We start from the raw sequence: 19,577 nt of genomic DNA on the forward strand, positions 1-19,577 counted from the left end.
TCAGTTAGATGTCACACGTTGCTCCACTAGTTTCACTTCCTTTCTTTAAATGTGCAGCTTTAATCACTGCAATGAGTATTGTACAAGTCAATGGGTTGTTTTGTGCCCCATTTACTGACAGACAAAAATGGATAAACGACTCTCCTAAAAATATCTTCACACACTCTAAATTATGTTTGTTTAAACTTTAATGTCTGTTCTGATTGGCACAGAAAGGAAAACTGTCTTTAACACTATATACAACCATACATACATATATATTAAAAAAAACATGAAAAAAAATGTTTAAGGTTTACAACGCAAAATCCATTTGGATCCACTTGTTTGATAAACAAAGCAAATATCTTATATGATGCATCTAAAAAACACTAAGTATTAACTTAGAAACTATATTGTAACAAAATACTACCATATTCTTCTATAGTTTTACTGAAATTAACTTGAGAACTGAATATATATTTACCCACGTTTATATGAGTTAACAATATTTAGACTCAATGATAGGCTAAAAAACTGCTGTCATCTGTGTGCACCTGCTTATACCACATCAGTTGCTTTGACAAAAAAAGACTATGATAACAGTTAATTTAAACTAAAGACAGAAGCTGTTTCTCAGTATTCGTTCTTCAGTGGTCTTGTTTCCTCGTGTTCTCATGTAACGTCATCATCAGCTGCCAAAGTTCAGTTCCAATACTCAAGACTGCAAGAAGAGAGGACGCGTGAAACTTTCTGGATGTGTTTTTGATGTCAAAACAATAAACCCGTTAAATGAATGCTGTAATGTTTAAATAATTTTCCATTTAAAACGTGTGAAGGTCACGTGACCATCAGGAAGAACGCAGCATCTCATTTCTTACAGGATGCATTCTCAAGTGGTCTCCATGGTTTGTTCTTCCGAAGACACCAGGCAAAACCGGCCTCCACAAGAACGCAAGTCCTTTCTCTGCGTTCTTGTTATTGAGAAACAGCCACAGTGAACACAGTGCAGTCTTTTGGTGAGGTTGGTCATTTGAATTTGGAATTTACAAATGCTAAAAAACTGCTGCTGTTGAGGTTGCTGCTGGCGTGAAGTGTGAATAAATAACCCTCAAAGTGGATCAACAGTTAAAACAAAGTGGGTTATCTAATGATAGCAGTTATTTAACAAAGACCGAGACTACGCAATGCTAATCCCCCCTCCGACTCCACACTTTTGTGGGGCCACTGGCTCCTGACAAGCTTAGCGCTAATGAGACAACACTATTGATACCGAACACTGACTGCAAGCTCTCCCTTTCCACTGCTAATCTAATGCAAACAGGCAACTGCATGGATCTAACCAGGAAATGAAAAGACCACCCGTGGACGCCACCACCTACAAGACAAAGTGGATCCACTGAGAAATTAGTAGACTGGAAATGTGAAGAAGACAATTATATGGCCATCCAATTAATTTCCATATCTAAATCATCTACATAAGGCCCTATTATTTCCATGGTGTTGATGACATAATTAAAAAAGAATTAATGCTAACTAGTGTCTGTGAATATAAAATCTTCTTTGTGGTTGTGTGAATGAATGGCAGAGTCTTGTTCACCACACACACACACGGTTTTCAGTGTCTGCCATCTCGCCATTTCAGAACATGAACAAAGAAATTCATAAAAGTGCCTTCACCAGCATTGAACCCTTTTATTTGTAAAAAAAGAAAAGAAAAAAAATCATAACAAAAACACACTACATGAATTGCAAATTCATAAAATTAATAGTGTTGTCTGACTTGAAAAAAGTACCTTTGTATTATTAAAGTAATAATAAATGAAAACAATAAAAAATTAGTCTATTAAGGAATAGCCAGTTTGGAGTCACATGTTAGTTTGTAAACTTAAAAAAGTGTGTGTGTGTGATGACACAATGTAAAAGAAATACAACAGAAAAACAAGAATAAAAGGGACTATTCATTTTATAAACATACATTGATAATATATAAGGACAAAGTAAACATTTACATACAATATATATTTTAGTTCCATTCATTTGAACAAGTATGATTTTGCAAAAAAAAAAAAAAAAAAACGAGGACAAATTTGCTGTGTGAAGAAGGCTAAATAAAAACAAAAGGAAGATGAAACATGATCTGCAATAATTATATAATTACCTGACTGTTGAAGCACAATATAAAAAAATACTGCCAAAAAAGATAAGGTTTGAAGCCACGGTTAATGGAGAAATAATTAGCATAAACCATCTGACTGAAAAAAGGAAATAAAAAAGCCTTAAAGGGATAGTTCGCCCAAAAATTACAATTCTTTTTATCATCCTCTCTTGTTCCAAACCTGTTTGAGTTTCTTTCTTTTGTTAAATACAAAAGAAGCTATTTTGAGCAAAGCTGTAACCGCTGACTTCCAAGTGGTACTCACTGCAGGGCCACTTGGGCAGATATTGTTTATCCTACTATGGAAGTCAATAGCCGCATTTCCACTATCAGGCCAGTGCGAGCCAGGGCTTATATTGGGCCAGGCCGGGCCAATCGCCCGGGAGGTTGAGCAGTGAGGCCGAAATCATGTCGCGTTTCCACTGTGGGGCTAGTAGCTGGCAGCGCGTCACGCAAACCCCGCCCCCAGAACATCCCCCGAATCGAACGTCACTCAAACCGCCCACTTCAGCGAGAATCATGCAGATAAAGCACACCAACACATCATCACGAAACTATTAAAATTAGGACAACCAAAACAAACAAATTACACGTTACTGTACAGCAGTACAACGCATGTCTATACGCACATGCCTGTGTGTTTTCATTCATCATATTCATTTACTCGCCGACCGACTGGCATCGAAATCCAGTGGTCTTGCCACCAACGGAGGGACCCGGAGCACAGGGAGCGCACACATCCATAATATAACACCACATATATAAATTTCTCCGTTAATAACTCGATATAAAATGTATTTTATAACATCTTCTAGACAGAATCTGTCCAACATTCATCCCAAATGCTCCGGAGAGAACTGAAACATGATTTTCCCCCCCCCTATAGGCTTTATGACACTTAATAGGTGATTCCCTGTATTTAAAGATGTTGCTTATTATATCTTAAGTAAAGGAAAGTGTTCAGTGTTTCAGCACATAAGAGCAGCACGTAATAAAATATAGCCTATATTTCGTTGCGCTCAGCAGCAATGCACTAATAAAGCTCTTTATGTATTTAAAATTTCCTTTTTTAATTTTACCACGTCATATAAAAACATACACACTTGTTTGAGGACACAGAACACATTTTGAACTTGCAGTTTTTCCCGTCAAAAAAGTGCTGCGCGGCTGCAGACAGAAAAAAAGGTCGCCTATTTCTGCTTTCACTCACCCCGAAAATGCTCTATTTTCATGATTGGATTAATTTCATCGTATCCAAATACTTTATAAATAATATTTAAAACATTTTCCGGTGTTTATTTATTTTTATTTTTTTAGAAAATATCTAAAATCTTTTTTTCAAAGAGGCTTTTGAAAAATGAAAGTTTAATATAAATTTGAAACAGTTTGATATAGTACCTATTTTTTCTAGCTATAGCTTTTGTTAGTTTTATATTGGTTTATTTATTTAATGTGATTTTATTATAGGCCTATCTAATATTTGTAATTCTTTAAATTATTTCAATATAGGGCTATTTTATCTAGATATGACACTATTGTTTTGAGCCTACAAAAGTGGACATGAAATTTGTAAAGTTTAATGTCCTACTGTTGTATTCATATAGTGTATTATCTCGAAAATAAATTAAAACAATAAAAATAAAAGAAAAAATCCGCTCGCGGCATCAACAGAGCTATGAATGGAGCGCTCTTTTTTTCGGTCTCACACACATACACAGGCATCTAAACGCGCAAAAACACACTTACAGTATTAAACTTGACAAAACCTCTTGAAAACCTTTACTGTCTGCTGTGTCTTTAATATGGTGTAAAGATTATTATGCGTTATTGAAACATCAAAGATGCAGCAAAGAAAGATCATTTTATGCAACAGCCTACATTTAAAAGAGAAACTTAAGGGCGATCATATGCAAAAAAGACCCCAGCCTATAATTTGTTCCAGATGTTTTCTTTCCCTTATTTATTTATTTGTTTGGCGCATGTACTCGAGTGCGATCGGAAAACTGTGCCCGCCTCTCCTTTCACTCCGCCCCGAAGCCCCGGCTGGCCCTCCTTGGCCCAAGGTATTCGGCGGGCCGAAAAAGGCTGGCCGTTGGCCCCGAGAAAGCCCCGCTTTGGCCCGATTAGGCCCCGGAAGTGACAGTGGAAACGCCACTGGCCTTGGCTCGCCCTGGCTCGCTCGCTTTAGGCGCGATAGTGGAAACGCGGCTAATGGTTACAGGTTTTCAGCTTTGTTCAAAATAGCTTCTTTAGTGTTCAGCAGAAAGAAAAAGAAACCCCTAAAGGTTTATAACTACCCGAGGATGAATAAAAGTGTATATATATATTTTATTTTTTATTTTTAGGTGAACAATTCCCTTAACCAACCTAATATCTTGCTAGATTTAGGTGCTTTATGTTTGTTTCCAAACTTAGAAACTGGATTCCGTGTGAAAAATGTCACAAAAACTTCTTAAATTTCATCAGACTGGGTGACCAGGTTGGTTTATGTTTTCACCACATTGTCTGCTCATAATCATTAAGGGTTTGAAAAAAAAGAGTCCTAACGTTAGTCCAGTTAAATACGAGCTAGAGGTTATGTGGATGAGGATTAGCATGTTCATAAAAATATTACGCATCACTGTTACTATCCATAACTTATGGCTGTTCACTGACACAGAACAAACTAAAAAAAGCAGCGTTGTATCTGTTTGGATACGTAAACGGACACATTTACAAACAATACAAAGGCGCAACTTGAACGTTTAAACTTCATCCAAATACAAAAACTAAAACAAACAAACAAAAAATATGCAGACAATATGAGCATTCTCTTAAGACAGGTAATGACATAAAACATTTTAAAATGAGAAGCAGAGAATCTCCGTGCGGTTAACGATTCATATTGACACGGTGGTGTAAATATATGCCAATACATCATCACTCACCTGAGACACACAACACGGGGTACACATGCTGACAGAGAAACAAGTCCTCCTTTACAAACAATGCTCCGGTTATAATGTTTTGCTGGGGAGATTCTGAATAAAGCGACTGTGGCTCGTGCCTGCTGTTGTCTCGCGCGCTCGCGTTCTTCTGTCCAGCACGCGCGTCGCCGCTCTCACAAAAGATCAGATTGACCTGCGCGCGCAGCAGACAGAGATGTCCGGAAGTCGGAGAGATGATGATGGCCTAGAAATTAATCCCAAATCTAAATCGAGTTGGGTTTCTCTTGACCTCTAATGTTTAATCACATTCTCTATTGATTTCGCTTACACATCTAATCGACCGTCATTGCAAATCACTTCCGCTATCGTCATTAATGTGAGGGTTTCGAATTTCCCCTGACCACATAACAATGAAACCCGTTTAAAGTCATTTTGTTTTCGAATTATATATAATTATTTTGGTAGAATTTTGAAAGAAGTTTATATTATGCATTTTGTGTTTGTTACTTCCTATTTGGATGCTTCTTGTTTTAAATTATTCCAAAAATGCAGTTGTGCTCGTTTTGTTTACATGCTGTATATCGGTTGATGGGTGGGTGTTGTAGTTGGATCGGTCTCTAGTTTGCTGGGAGTGACAGCAAAACAAATGGCTCTCTTTCTCTGTGACTCCATGTGTGAAGTAGGTTGCAGAAAACATCTGTTTTTAGCACAAACTAGCTGGGTTCAGTAAACTACCTGTAGGTTGCTACGGAAGGTATTTACATAATACTAATTCGTTTTAAATGGTCTCTATTTACTGAAATTGTGTCTGTAAATATTATACTCTCAAGTTCAACATATCATTGTGCTGGTGAAATGAGGCCAGATAACAGAGAAACTAAACGGAGAAAGAGGACTGTGACAGCAGCGCCTCGCTTGGGGCTACACACGCAACTTCAAAACACAATTTTTTTTATAAAGCCTGAAAAATAAAAATGAAAAACAGATTGAACAAACCCATCTAGACCAGTGGTCGCTTAGTGATTTCCAAAACATCCAATTAATTTTATTAAACTATTAGAATTGCCATATTTTATCCATAACCCACAGAAGATAAAAAAAATAGTAGTTAAAAGTTACATTAAAAAAGCAACAGCATGCAAAAAAGCCATCAGCCTTTCAGTTGTTTTCATAGGACTGTCAGTTTACGTTAGATTAACTTTCTGACACCTTTATAGTAATCCAATACATTAAAAATAAATATAGACCACAAGTAAACATTGAGGATGATTTCTAAGTCTCCAATATCAAACAAAGAATAGACTTGTGCTTGAAACATTGTGGCCACCAGTGTCATTAGGTGAGGTTAATATTAAATAAAACAAAATAATAAATGACACCATAAATGATAGCCTACGGTTGTTAGTATGTTGCTCTTTTTTGTGTTGTAAGTATGTTCGTGTCTATATAGGCCTATTATTGTGTGCGCAACATTTGTTTATTTATAACCACCTCTGAAGAATGTGGGGGTCGCAAGTCACTAGTTTTGTTATTTTGGGGGTCATGGGCTGAAAAGTTTGGAAACCCCTGATCTAGAATGATCCAACAAACTGTATAGTAAACTATAAAGCATTGAGTTCTTGAGTGCTGTTAAAATACTTGAGTGCTGTTAAAATTTCTGTAATTTATAAAATTGCATTAAAAAGTAAAGGAAGGTTTTCATTTTTGTTTTTATTCAAATGCTAAAACGACAATCAAACCATATACTAGTGGCATATATTGTGTGATGTGTATATCCCTGTGAACAGACACAATGGACAAAACTAGATTTCTTTTCATAATTTAATTTCTTGTATTACATAAAAAAATAATTGAAAAACTAAATGACACATAAATACATTCATTCTGTAACTCTGTTAAACAGCTCATTCAGCCCCACGGCGACACCAGTGGGAGAAGTCAGCATCAAATGACTTAAAACACCAGCTTCTTTTTAAGGGTACCTGAGAAACGAAGAAGAAAAAAATTAGAACTAGCAAATTAAATTCCCTTTATATATTATACCAGCTTAAAATTAAAATCTACACAACTTACATTAATCTTGTTTTCAAAAAACACGTTTACATTGCATAAAAAAAAAATAAAGAAAGAAAAATGTAAATAACAACTGATGGCAACACAATGTCAATATGGTCTCATAATGTAAATGTACAAGACGAGTGAGTTGTATTATCAACACTCCAGGTTATCAAAACATTAAAATCTCAACTATTATGTACATTGTAGGGCCGTAAAAATATTTATTTTCTTAAATTGGTTTTAATGTACTATATTATGCGTTTTGTTGGCTCAGTGGGTTGTACTGTAACCTCACAGCAAGAAAGTTGCTGGTTTGAGACCAGTAGGCATTTCTGTGTGGAGTTTGCATGTTCTCATCGCGTTGGCATGGGTTTCCTCCGGGTGCTCCTACCCACAATCCAAACACATGTGCTATAGGTGAACTGATTGACTAAATTGATCATAGTGTATCTGTGTGTGTGTATGAGTGTGTGTGAATGAGTGTGTGTGGGTGTTTCCCAGTAGTGGGTTGTGGCTGAAAGGCATCTGCTGCATAAAATATACGCTAGAAAGTTGGCGGTTGATTCCGCTGTGGTGACCCCTGATGAATAAGCAAGCGGAAGGAAAATGAATGAATATTCTGTTCTCCATTTTTAATGAAATTGAATCTATCTACCTAATTTGTTTACATTATTAGGGCACTGTGGACTTGTTTACTTTTAGAATTTAATTTTTGAGTATTGATTTTTATCTGATAATCTAATAAATACAAAAAAAAAATGTTTCTTTTACTCAACTGAAAATATAGGCAGAGAATAGCTGATCTTTTGTGGCAGATTGAACATATTCAACATTGTTATTGTTTAAATATATATTTATTGATAAAAATAAAATAAAAAAGTGGCCAACTGCATTTGGATTTCATTAGAAATACAAAAAAAAAAAAAAAAAAACATTGTGTGATACAAAATAGGGTATATGCACAGTTAGTGTTATTCAACCAATAACAAACTTCTGGTTAGAGCTTTATGCGGCTATTTTCAAATTTTTAAGGTTCCTTTTACAGCATGGATGTTGTAATATAATTCAAATATAATCAGTTAGGCGCCTCACAGCAAGAAGGTCACTGGTTTAAGCCTCGGCTGGGTCAGTTGGCGTTGCTGTGTGGAGTTTGCATGTTCTTTCCGTGTTTGCGTGGGTTTCCTTCGGGTTTCCCCCACAATCCAAAGACATGCGGTACAAGTGAATTGGGAAGGCTAAATTATCCATAGTGTATGAGTGTAAATGAATGTGTATGGATGTTTCTCAGAGATGGGTTGCAGCTGTAAGGGCATCCGCTGCGTGAAAACATGTAATGGATAAGTTGGCGGTTCATTCTGCTGTGGCGACCCCAGATTAATAAAGGAACTCAGCCGAAAAGAAAATGAATGAATCTAATCAGTTAAATAGACTTTAGCATCCATGTGGTTGTTAAAGTGTATAAAGAGACAAATGGCTGTTTAAACACAGGTGCTGTCATTGGCAGCAGGCTAGCACAGAAATTCCATTGAAAATACTGGGGTAAAATTAATTTCCATATTTTAATGACATGGTGTAGAAAAATATGATTTAATGCAGTGCTTCCTGTTTGGTCTGATACCCACTTAATATCCTATCTCAGCCAGGCAGTGAAGATCGCTGCTTTTTAATGAAATTACATCTTAAAGGGCCATGAAACCCCCTCGTTTCAGCAGGGTGTTTTCACACCTCTACTTTGGAAAAAGTCAGAAAAGTGGGCGTGTCCAGCTCTGTTTAGGGGGGAGTGTTGGAGGAAGAAAAGTGGGATGGTGTGGGAGTGTCTATTTGGGCACGCGCGAGTTTCAGAGTCAAAATACTCACACATACATACAGGAGAAAGTGATAGTGTGTAACCTACATGGACATCTGTAGTCGAATTATTTGCCAAATTATTAAATGGTGGACTTTAACTGCAGTTTGGCTCTTTCATTCAGGGAATTCATTCATGCCCCTCGAGACAAACGAGATATTTGATTCGAGGAACTGCTCTAAGCATGTATTTTTCGTGCAATGTTTGATACCGCACGGCGAATGAGAGAAAAAAAACCTCTGCATTTCCCGGAAACTTAGATGCACATGGCAGGTAGCGTCAGAAAGCCGCGTGTGTAATGCGGTGAAAACCCTACACGCGGTTAAAGTTTGGTTGTAGTGCTAACATGTTTACACTCTGTGCAATAGTTTGTTCGATACGAACAAACTGAATAAACAAAGAGCGCTGGTCGCTCACTTACCAAATCTGTAGAGACAGGACAATCACCAGCAAATAGAGCCGCGTCTTTATGAAGAGAATACTACAAGCGAATCCGGATCTCAGCGTTTGCAGATGAGAACAGCTCTCAGGTAAACAATGTTCCTCCTTAGACACGCAAGTTATTGTTGTCGAGCGTCGCCTACACTGTAATCCACACATGAGTCTGAGCTCTCACAGAGAGAAAATGAAAACGAAACTTAACTGCAGCAAACTTTAAAAGCTACACTTCACGCTTGTTTGCCCACACAACGTGGCGTCTCTGTCGTCTAAACACTGTGACAGTAATGAATATTAATGAAGTTGCACAATAGAGCGCGCTTATTGGTTTGAACCAAGCCTTACTCATGCATTAATGCATCACACTGTAAGACGTAATAAGACACACTCTGGCACAGATGTCCAGTCTGCACGCTGGAATACAACGCTATTATGTCATGACCGTAACGCAGCTTCAATAATTCCTTTCAAACCGGAAGTACGAATTTGCTTGAAATAACGCAAAAACAACCAATTTACACTTTTTAGTGAAATATATGTGTCCTAATAGTGTTTTTAGCAGTGTGGGACACATATACGACCGTTAACAGCTCAAAAAATGTGTTGTAGTGTTTCGTGACCCTTTAAACGCTGTGATTTTGCAAGGGATGACAATTAACCGGAAGCCCTGCAGCTGGCGGACTAAATTTTAAAAATCTGTGTGCAGATACCCCGTTAAATGTACAACACTTTTAAATTTCATCTATATGTTATCAGGATCATATTTTTATATAATTTTTTTGCCCCCCAAAAATGTTCATGTAGCTTTGCATTATTTCAGTTTAACACTTCAAGTCTCATGGAATGTTTTTGTATCCTTTTCTGGATTTTGAACATCTCTGGAGTGTTGTGGTCTATGAACCCTAAAACATTTTCATTTATCTTCTGATGGTGAACGAAGGTCTCAGGGGATTTTTCATACTTCAGTGAATGAAATGCTTCAATACCTGGGGTAAAAGGGACCTCATAATGGTAGTTTGCTTTATTGATTCTGTTATTTTGCTGTTTTTCCTGTGGAACTGTTTATGAAACAATATGTATTGTCTAAAGATAATTAAAATAACTTGACTTGGAATACTATATAACATAAACAACACTGCTAAAACTAATTATCATATTTTATCATCATATATTCTCTTATTTATAAAGTGTTTCTTTACCCTGTTCAATACTGTCACGTTTCCTCTTGATTCCTATCAGCAGGTTTTCTTTCTCTTTCAGGGCTTCTGTTGAGGAGTTTGGTCTGGGTAGTTGAGGGCCTGGGGTTGGTCCTGGTCTATTGCTGAAATACTTCATTTTCAAAGCCTGGAATGAGAATATTTATTCACTCAGATGCTCATTCAAAAGCAGATTAGTTTTTAAAGGTGGAATTAGAAGTTAGTTAACTGCGGCTGGTCAAAGTTACCTGCATAGCTGTGGTGCGTGAGCAGGGGTTATAGGTGAATAACCCCCTCAGAAGCTCCAGCAGGTCATCGCCGGCAGCACTGAAGATGTGCTCCAGTGGAGTGCCAGGAAATGGCTTAAATGACACATAGTCTGGGAGACTCGACATCCCCTAAAACCACAATCACAATAAATTAATGACTTCATATAGAAATTTAGATTTTGGTAAGCCAAAAAAAAAAAACAAAAAAAAAAAAAACAGTGGTCCCAGTCAGCAGACTGCAAGAAAGAGGCGTAACAAGAAGAATAAATTGTAGCAGGGGCATAACTTAAAATGATCAAGATCCCATTGAACCATGCAGGATGTCAAAAATGGCAGTAAAGATATTTTTCACAATCATTTTCAACAGTTTTCTAAAATATTCATTTTGTATATGATTAAATTTATTCATTTAGCAATAGTCACTCTGTGTTGCCAATTTTTGTTGCATATAATAGTACAACACCAAGCAATGAGCCAAGGCTTCAAGATGTCTTCGTTGCAAAGGACAATCTTAGAGGACAATACTGGTAAATCAGATACATTACATAATTAACATTGTACAAATGCTATGTGAGGGGTAGATTTAGGGGTGGATTAGGTGTGGATGTTGCAAAGTAACGGGCAATTTAATAAACACAAACATCTCTCATTTCTAGAAACAACAGCGTGCATGTGTGTTACAACGTCTATAGTGTACTGGAGCAGATACAGTACATCATTGTACTACACGGTCGATTAAGTACAGCATCTCCTTTTGACCTCTTGTGTGGTTCAATGGGATCTCGACAACTTCAAGTTACACCCCCTTCATGTTACAGTTTGCAGACAGACCCTAGTCAAAAAAAAATTGGACATGCATAATTTTCTTGCAGAATATATTGAGCTACGCTTTTGTATTTTTTTCTCAAGCAAATCTACGGAAACACTTAGGGGCCAATCACACTGAACGCGCTTTATGCCTTGATCTACTATCGACCATGAGCGTTTTGCATGCTGGTTATGCGCCCTGTTTGCCTCGCATTTTAACCCCCTGCTTGTGTTTTTGCCCTTGCACGCCACACGCTCGCAGTTGAAAAAAGTCAACTGAGCAGAATAAGTGAGTTCTGTCAGTCACGTCTTTTTGAGGTGCCTGCAGTGTTTGTGTTGTCAAGACAACAACAAAGACTTTTGAAGATGGATGAGAGACTTGTGGTTGCTATTTTGAGGTATCCAGAACTTCATGACTCACAAATCTTGAATATCACAATATTAATAAATATTAAAATGATATTAATATCAACAGCAACACTCTCGCACAATACCCAGATGATTCAGTCATTACCTAGTGATATACAAATAAATTCAGTCATTGCCTAGCTTCTTTTTTTCTCATCTAAAAAAGGCAGTGTGGTGTGCCTCGCGTTTTTGGAACGTAAATACGCTTTCGTGTGATTGGACCCTTGGGGGACCGTTCCTTATTACTGAAGCAGGTTGTACCAGCAATGCGTAAATTAAAACTTAGCATAGTTGCCATGTAAAGACACACCAAGTTACAACTTATGCACTGCTAAATAGTTTTGCATTACACCATTCAACTCAGTTTAAAGTTAAATCTCTACGTTCCAAGTAAATGAATGGAAGCCTCTGTGTAACCATAACGTTAAAAAGAGATGACAGCAAGATTAGATTCAATTCAATCCACCTTTATTTGTATAGCGCTTTTACAATGTAGATTGTGTCAAAGTAGCTTCACATAAAAGATCATAGTTAATTGAAACGGTGTAGTTCAGAGATTGCATCGTTGAGCCTGTGATGATAACGAAGGACCCAGAGAACCACTTAACTGTCATACCATTTACTTTTATTCAGGGTTTTTCTATGTCCTCTCACTTTATTTTTCAGTTTGTGACAGACAAGTTTCTTTTCTTTTTTCCAAGAACAGTTTTGTTTAGCTTGTTCGATTAAAATGACAATAACTTCTTGCCTGCGTTTTTCTTCCTTCATCTTACATGTATATTAGAAAATAAGTTTAATCTTTAATTTTAATAACTTTATGTTCAACTCGCGTGCATTTCAGGCTATTTTCCCATTTAACAATTTGAACACTTTCGATTGGGTTTTACTTGATTCAAAACGACCATTTTACAGAGAGCTAACTACATTCACAAGAACATGTGTTGCAATTCAAGTAAATACAAACTAACTATTTACTAAGATTCTAGACTGAACTTTAAACTTTATACAGGGTTTTTGCAGGTTTCATAAAGTTAAATTTAAAAGACATTTAAGATATTTTTAAGACCATTATGAATGAAATTTTAGACTTATAAGGTTGGGGGAACAATTTTACTTGACCCTTCAAAATAAATTCTAATGACTTTTTTTAGCAACATATTTTAAATTATGTGTTAACACATGCAAAATCTATTTGCATGCAGATATTTTCCCAACATAACTTTTCTTTAAAAAAAAAACTGAAAAGTTAAAAACTACTGTAAACTAAATGTATGAACAACAGCCAGTGTGCTCACAATATATGATCAATGTTCCATATATGATGACAAATCAAACAAATGTTATTGTAAGAAAGATAATTAAACCAAATTGGTAAATAAATTTTAAAATAGAGTTGTGTTAAACAATTTAGTGAGATATATTGGGTGTTGGCCTGACTGGATAACTTTACATGGAGAGATGAAAATTATGACTCGTTTAAAATAATTTAAGACCTATAAGACAATATCACAGTCAATTTAAAGGGCACTTATTTTACCCCTTTTACAAGATTTAAGATACGACTTCTGTGTCTGCAGAATGTGTCTGTAAAGTTTCAGCTCAAAATACCCATCAGATTATGTATTTTATCTTTCTAGTTTTCAACAATGCAGCTGTTTTTGGTGCCTGTGCCTTTAATGCAAACAACATTCTGAATCCTAAAAAGAAGCTGAAGTAAAATTCTCACTTACAGGCCAGATCTCATCTGTTGGTGTTCCCAAAGCTTCAAATATCTTCGTCAGCTGATCCAAGTCTGAATCTCCAGCTAAAAATGGCACCTATATAGAAAATACAAAAACAATTTATTTGTAAAGATGGTAAGAAATATTACATCAAAACATATTCTCTTAACTCATGTTATTGATGTCATTGGCAACTTTTAGTATGCCGTGGGTTTATCTTCCCCAAAAACCTTTTCTCAGGTAATAAAGCTTAAATAACTTTTTGTCTAAAACACATGTTGTCTTCCATATTTCGCCAAGGGTTCTACAAATTGACAATACAAATGCAACAGTTGGAATAAAAACTTGCCAGCTATAGCAAGCAGGTGTTTATCTGGCAAAGAGTCAGTTCAGCATCTTATCATGTCTACTCTCCAAAATTATTTTGTGATCATTTTAGGTGTGACACTCTGCAGCTAAATGACATAACATTGAGATTCATTTAGCAGATGCTTTTGTCTAAACCAACCTGCAAATAAGAAGAATAGAAAAGAAAAACGAGCAACAATTTGTTGCTATGACAAGTCCCAGTTCATCTAAGAGTTCATACCAAAGATATTTTTTTCAATAAACAAACAGAATAGGAGACCGGATAGTGCTGATGAAACAGATGCATCTTTAGCCATTAAAAACATCTGCTGCAGACTCGAATCAAGCCACACTGAAAAAAGCCTCATTGGATCAACTTAAATGAGCTACTTCAACTTCTCAAAAATAAAATACTTTACTGGAAACCATGTTAAATTAAGTTGAAACAAATTTTTTTATGTAGTTTAACAACCTAAAGTAATTTAAGTTTTCACTGTTAACAGAGGAGCAATTAACAGCGACAGTCAACGTAAAGGTCTGTTAAAGTGATTATGGACCTCTTTGGCTCGTTTCCACTGACTGGTACAGTACGGTACGGTTGGGGTCTGTACAGGTCACCTTTATCAGGTTTGCGTTTCCACTACCAAGGGTACCCTTTTGGTGGGCGTGGTGTTTGACAAAGTTTCAGTCGATGTCATTTTCGCTCGAGAAATGTCTACAGTTAAGCTGTACGGGTCGTTTACATATCATATGAGAAGCACTACTCACAAAACAGACCCTTTATACACATAAATACTTCTGTATAAATGTTTATTACTAACATTTTTATGAACAGGATTTGATTATAACTCTTGTGTTTGTCAGTGTCTGACAGGATCGGTCTGATAGCATGCCAATAACCAAGCGCACGTTATTAACATCAGTTCAAGAAGTTTTTTATTTTAGATTTAGACGCGCGGCGAGCGCAAGCAAGAAAGCGAAACCGCTCGCACTTCAGACTGGCTCGTAAAAAAACTAAGGGGCACAGGGTAAATCTGATCTTTGATCTTCTTTTTGGCATTGTGGCTGTTCATCAAGCCGACGACAAGGTTTGTTTGAGCCCGGGTCGACCATGGCTCGATATTATATATATATATATATATATATATATATATATATATATATATATATATATATATATATATATATTTACAGCGTAATCTCTCGGCTGTGCTATTAAACATGGCAGCTCTTTTGTTTTCATTCTGGCCTGTTGCGCAAGCGAATGACCTATCTCTGTAAACCAATAGCATTCAGCTGCGTGTCTAGCTCCGCCTTTTGGCACCCTTTCTCTTGTTTGGTACCTTTTCGAAAGGGTGCCGAAAAAAATGGTATTGTACGGTTCGGTACGCCTTTTGACAGTGGAAACTGTCATAAAAGCGTACCAAACTGAACCATACCATTTGAAACGGGCCATTTGATGGCACCACAAGGTTCCTTTCACTGAATAAAATAAGATGCTCACCCGGAGTAAAAGCTCAGCAAGAATGCAGCCAACTGCCCACATGTCCACACCTACACCATACATCCTGGCACCAAAGAGCAGCTCTGGAGCCCGATACCATCTGAAGAACACAACATCAAACATCATCAAGATCCAAGTATTAAAGAAAATGTATACAAATCTGAAACTTGTACAAACCTTGTGACAACTTGATGTGTATACACTCTGTTTGGGCTTCCAAACGCTTTGGCCAAGCCAAAATCAGCAAGCTTCAAGACTCCATTCTCATCCAGCAGTAAATTATTGGGTTTCAGATCCTGAGAAAGAAACAATGATGATTTGATGTCCCAGATTCTTCATGATGTTTTTGGAATAAGTTTTAAAATTTTGAAGTTAAAAACGTTTTTATTTTAACCAAGGCTGCATATAAGCATTTGAAAAATGCAAAGGACAATGAATGTTGACAAACAATAGTTAATTATTTTAATATAGTTTAAACTGTCATTTATTCTTGTGCTTCAAATGGATTTACTGCACTATACTATAGGCTCATTCTAACTGCTGCTTAAGTAAAGATTCATCCTACCATTCATTTTGACCGTTAATAATTTAAAAAACAAACTACAAAGAACAGCAGTTTTTAAGTAACAAAAGGTACTTAAAATTATTTCAGGACAGAAACATTGGGAAGCTTTTTTTTTTTTTTTCACTGTAATGCATAACTGCTAAATAAAAATCCTATTCACCCGTATTGAACATAGTAAGTCACATAAATCATATATCTGTGATATAGGTCTCACCCTGTGCAGGATCCAGTGATTGTGCATGTATTCCAGACCCTGTAGTGTCATGAGGATGTATGCCTTTATATTGGCTGGTGTCAGTACGAGACTGGTGTCCTTTATGATTACCTGAAATACACAACACAAACAACAGTTTATGTGGGTGGGTGTGTGTGTGTGTGTGTGTGTGTATAAACCAAACAATTAAGATGGGTAAAAATCTAATTTAGCTGTGTTGACAAGCTCTTAACCGTTTTGCTATGTGAGGTTGGAAATTACTGAGATAAACAATATATGTCTAAGTTGATTACTGTGTCATCACCTCGAGATCTGTCTCCATGTAATCAAAGACCAGACTAATATTAGATTTGTGTCCAAAAGCATCCAGGAGCTGAAAGAGAAACCAGGTTCATAGATGTCAACATGAGTACACAATCAAAAACTGTACATCTGTGTATAATTAACGAATGTGCGCATGAACACAAACACACACACACAAACACTCACTCTGACTTACACCAATAATGTTTGGATGACTGAGCTCTTGCAACAACTTAATCTCTCGAAGAGCTGTTCTGTTGATGCCTGGATAACAAGATAAGTAAGATATTTTGTGTAAGACTTCACTTAATTACAATCAAAAATGAATAAAGATAAAAAAAAAAAGGAACACACCATCTTTAGCCTCTGTTCTGTGTCCCACTTTTATCTGCAAACAGGAAGCTTACATTTTAACATGACAGTCTGAATTAATTAATAAACAAAAAGCATAAAGCTGTCATAAAAACTCCATTATATACAGTACTTTCAGCCTTTTTCATGAATGATCTAACACACTTTGCGACTGAATTCTGATGATGAACAAACATATACACCTAATGATTACATCTATTGCACTAAAGACAACCAATCAAAAGATAACAGTTGTAATATGTTGAATGACGTTGTCTTGTTAGAAATATGTGCGTCAAATACTGTTTTTAAGTAACCTGGAGTTAGACACACACACACACACACACACACACACACAAAAACAAGCAAATAACACCCTTATCTTTGTTACTAGACGTTTTTGTCTTCAATTATTATTTTTTTCTTTTTGAAAATTGGGTTGACACCACAAAACAATTCTTCTTAAGATAAAACATTGGTAACGTTATTGATATCGTCTATATCGTCTAAGACAATACATCTTAACCTATTACTTTTTATTTTACAGTCATTCACTAATTAATGTTGCTAATAAGTTTCAGTTAAAGAATATTCATTATTTTACAACATTATAACGATCAATAAGACACATACTGACCCGTAAAACTAAAAGAATATCTGCATTTTGAACGCATTATAAGTTATTAAGGCATGGTGGTTTGCCACAACATACGGATTAAATGCAGTCTCTTACCTTTTTGATAGCGACAATGGTGTTCGTGGTTTTGTCTCTTGCCTTGTAAACAGTAGCAAACTGCAGTGAAATAATACACAATGCATGAGTGAAATCGAATGTTGTACTGCTTCATGACTTGACATATTATGAGATCTAGTCGTTTACCTGTCCTTCACCCAAAAAGTCCAGCTTTTCATAACGCTTTGCCCTTGACTTTACATCTAATGCCATGTTTTTCAACTGTAAACTTGTTCTTTGTGAAAGCACACTTCCTTCTGCGTTAAAGAGCACTGTATACTTCCGGGTAAAATAAAAGTCCCATAAGATGAAAAAACGTCCGTAAAAATAATAATAATAACATTTGTATTTGCAAGATGTAGTCTTTTAAAATGCACAAAATATGTTTATTATTGCTAAATAATTCTTTGATCGCCAAAAGATCTGTTACATGTGTGTATCTTGCTAAAATCTTAATTTATTTTATTTTTATGTAATATTTTTGATTACGTTTAAAATTATTTGCTTATTTGATTAATGTCAAATGGTTGCTTTCATGGAATCGAAAGTTGTACCGTCATTTCGTGTCAAACCCTGGTCAAACCATTCAGAAACATCCTGGCTTGTATGTATGAATTGTATGTATGTATGTATGTATGTATGTATGTATGCATGTATGATTTATACAACACCGTTAGTATCTAAGCAATTGATAATATTAGTTAATTATACATTTAAGGTTAGAGGTAAGTTTTAGGGTCAGGTTTTGTACCAAGCAGAGCTGCCAACTTTTGGTTTTAGTGAGAATTTTTGCCCCGCCCTTACGACTCAATGTACACACACACACACACGCACGCACGCACACACACACACACACACACACACACACACACACACACACACACACACACACACACACACACATATATATATATATATATATATATATATATATATATATATATATATATATATATATATATATATATATATATATATATTAATAACAACAATAATTCCTTACATTTATATAGTGCTTTTCTTGGCACTTAAAGCGCTTTACACATAGGGGGAATCTCCTCATCCACTTTTTTTTTTCAAGAAAGAACATTACAAAGATATAATATAAACAAAGACAAAGAGGGTTACATAAATAGAATTCCAGCAAATTAAACAAGTTTAAATGATTTACACCAAGAAAGCGTTTCATGATTAACATGTTAACACGGGTCCATAACCACAGCAAAGCATGTTTTGACTGACAAAGATCTTAAAACAGACCACTTCATTTGTGGATCTGAGTAACGATAGCTCAGTTAGATAAGTTGATGTGTGCGCTGAACCTTTTCACTACACGGGTTACTACGGAACCCCCGGAAGGGACGTAGTGGGGGAGAAAAAAAATGGGTGGGTGAAAAAAAAATAATGGGTGAAAGAAAAAAAATGGGTGGGAGGAAAATATATATTTCTAAGTTTTTTGCGTTCTCTCGCAAAGTTTTGCGTTCCCTCGCAAAGATGTTTTGCGTTCCCTCGCAAAGATGTTTTTACATTACTGTGTGTATGCTACCTATGAACCAGTGAATGCATGTATAAGCGCTGACTGACAGATGCGCTTCGTACAATAAACTGATCCCAGATCAGCGTCTGTACACGCCATTTACAGAGGAGCGGGTGTATGTTTAAACAGACAAATACACTGAATAATATGGAACATCTCCGTCCTGCATGTTTTATTTTAAACAGCTTATTTTCTCTTAAATGAGCACAAACATGTGA

General features: G+C 36.1%; 2 protein-coding genes across 3 annotated transcripts in view; both read right to left on the reverse strand.

Moving 5' to 3' along the window:
* The window catches only part of serinc5 (serine incorporator 5), a 67,514-nt gene extending 62,332 nt beyond the window's left edge, over nt 1-5,182 (reverse strand). Inside the window, 1 exon segment of the mRNA NM_213514.1 lies at nt 5,062-5,182. Within this exon segment, the coding sequence (NP_998679.1) occupies nt 5,062-5,088 (27 nt within the window). The 5' untranslated portion in view covers nt 5,089-5,182.
* A 1,686-nt stretch (nt 5,183-6,868) lies between these two features.
* On the reverse strand, nt 6,869-18,093 carry cdk7 (cyclin-dependent kinase 7). Of its 2 annotated transcripts, XR_015490063.1 has the most exons (14): nt 17,970-18,063; nt 17,823-17,882; nt 17,093-17,126; nt 16,935-17,002; nt 16,740-16,808; nt 16,436-16,546; nt 15,834-15,952; nt 15,657-15,756; nt 13,814-13,900; nt 10,848-10,997; nt 10,549-10,747; nt 10,133-10,505; nt 10,024-10,084; nt 6,869-8,797 (listed from the first exon to the last, which is right to left on the reverse strand). XR_015490063.1 is itself a non-coding variant. In NM_212961.2 (12 exon segments), coding segments are annotated over 12 exon segments (1,038 nt in total). In that variant the 5' UTR covers nt 18,036-18,093; the 3' UTR covers nt 6,879-7,014.
* Nucleotides 18,094-19,577: the final 1,484 nt, after the last annotated feature.

This window comes from Danio rerio, chromosome 5, assembly GCF_052040795.2.
Source record: "Danio rerio strain M-AB ecotype USA chromosome 5, GRCz13ab, whole genome shotgun sequence".
Lineage (NCBI taxonomy): Eukaryota > Metazoa > Chordata > Actinopteri > Cypriniformes > Danionidae > Danio > Danio rerio.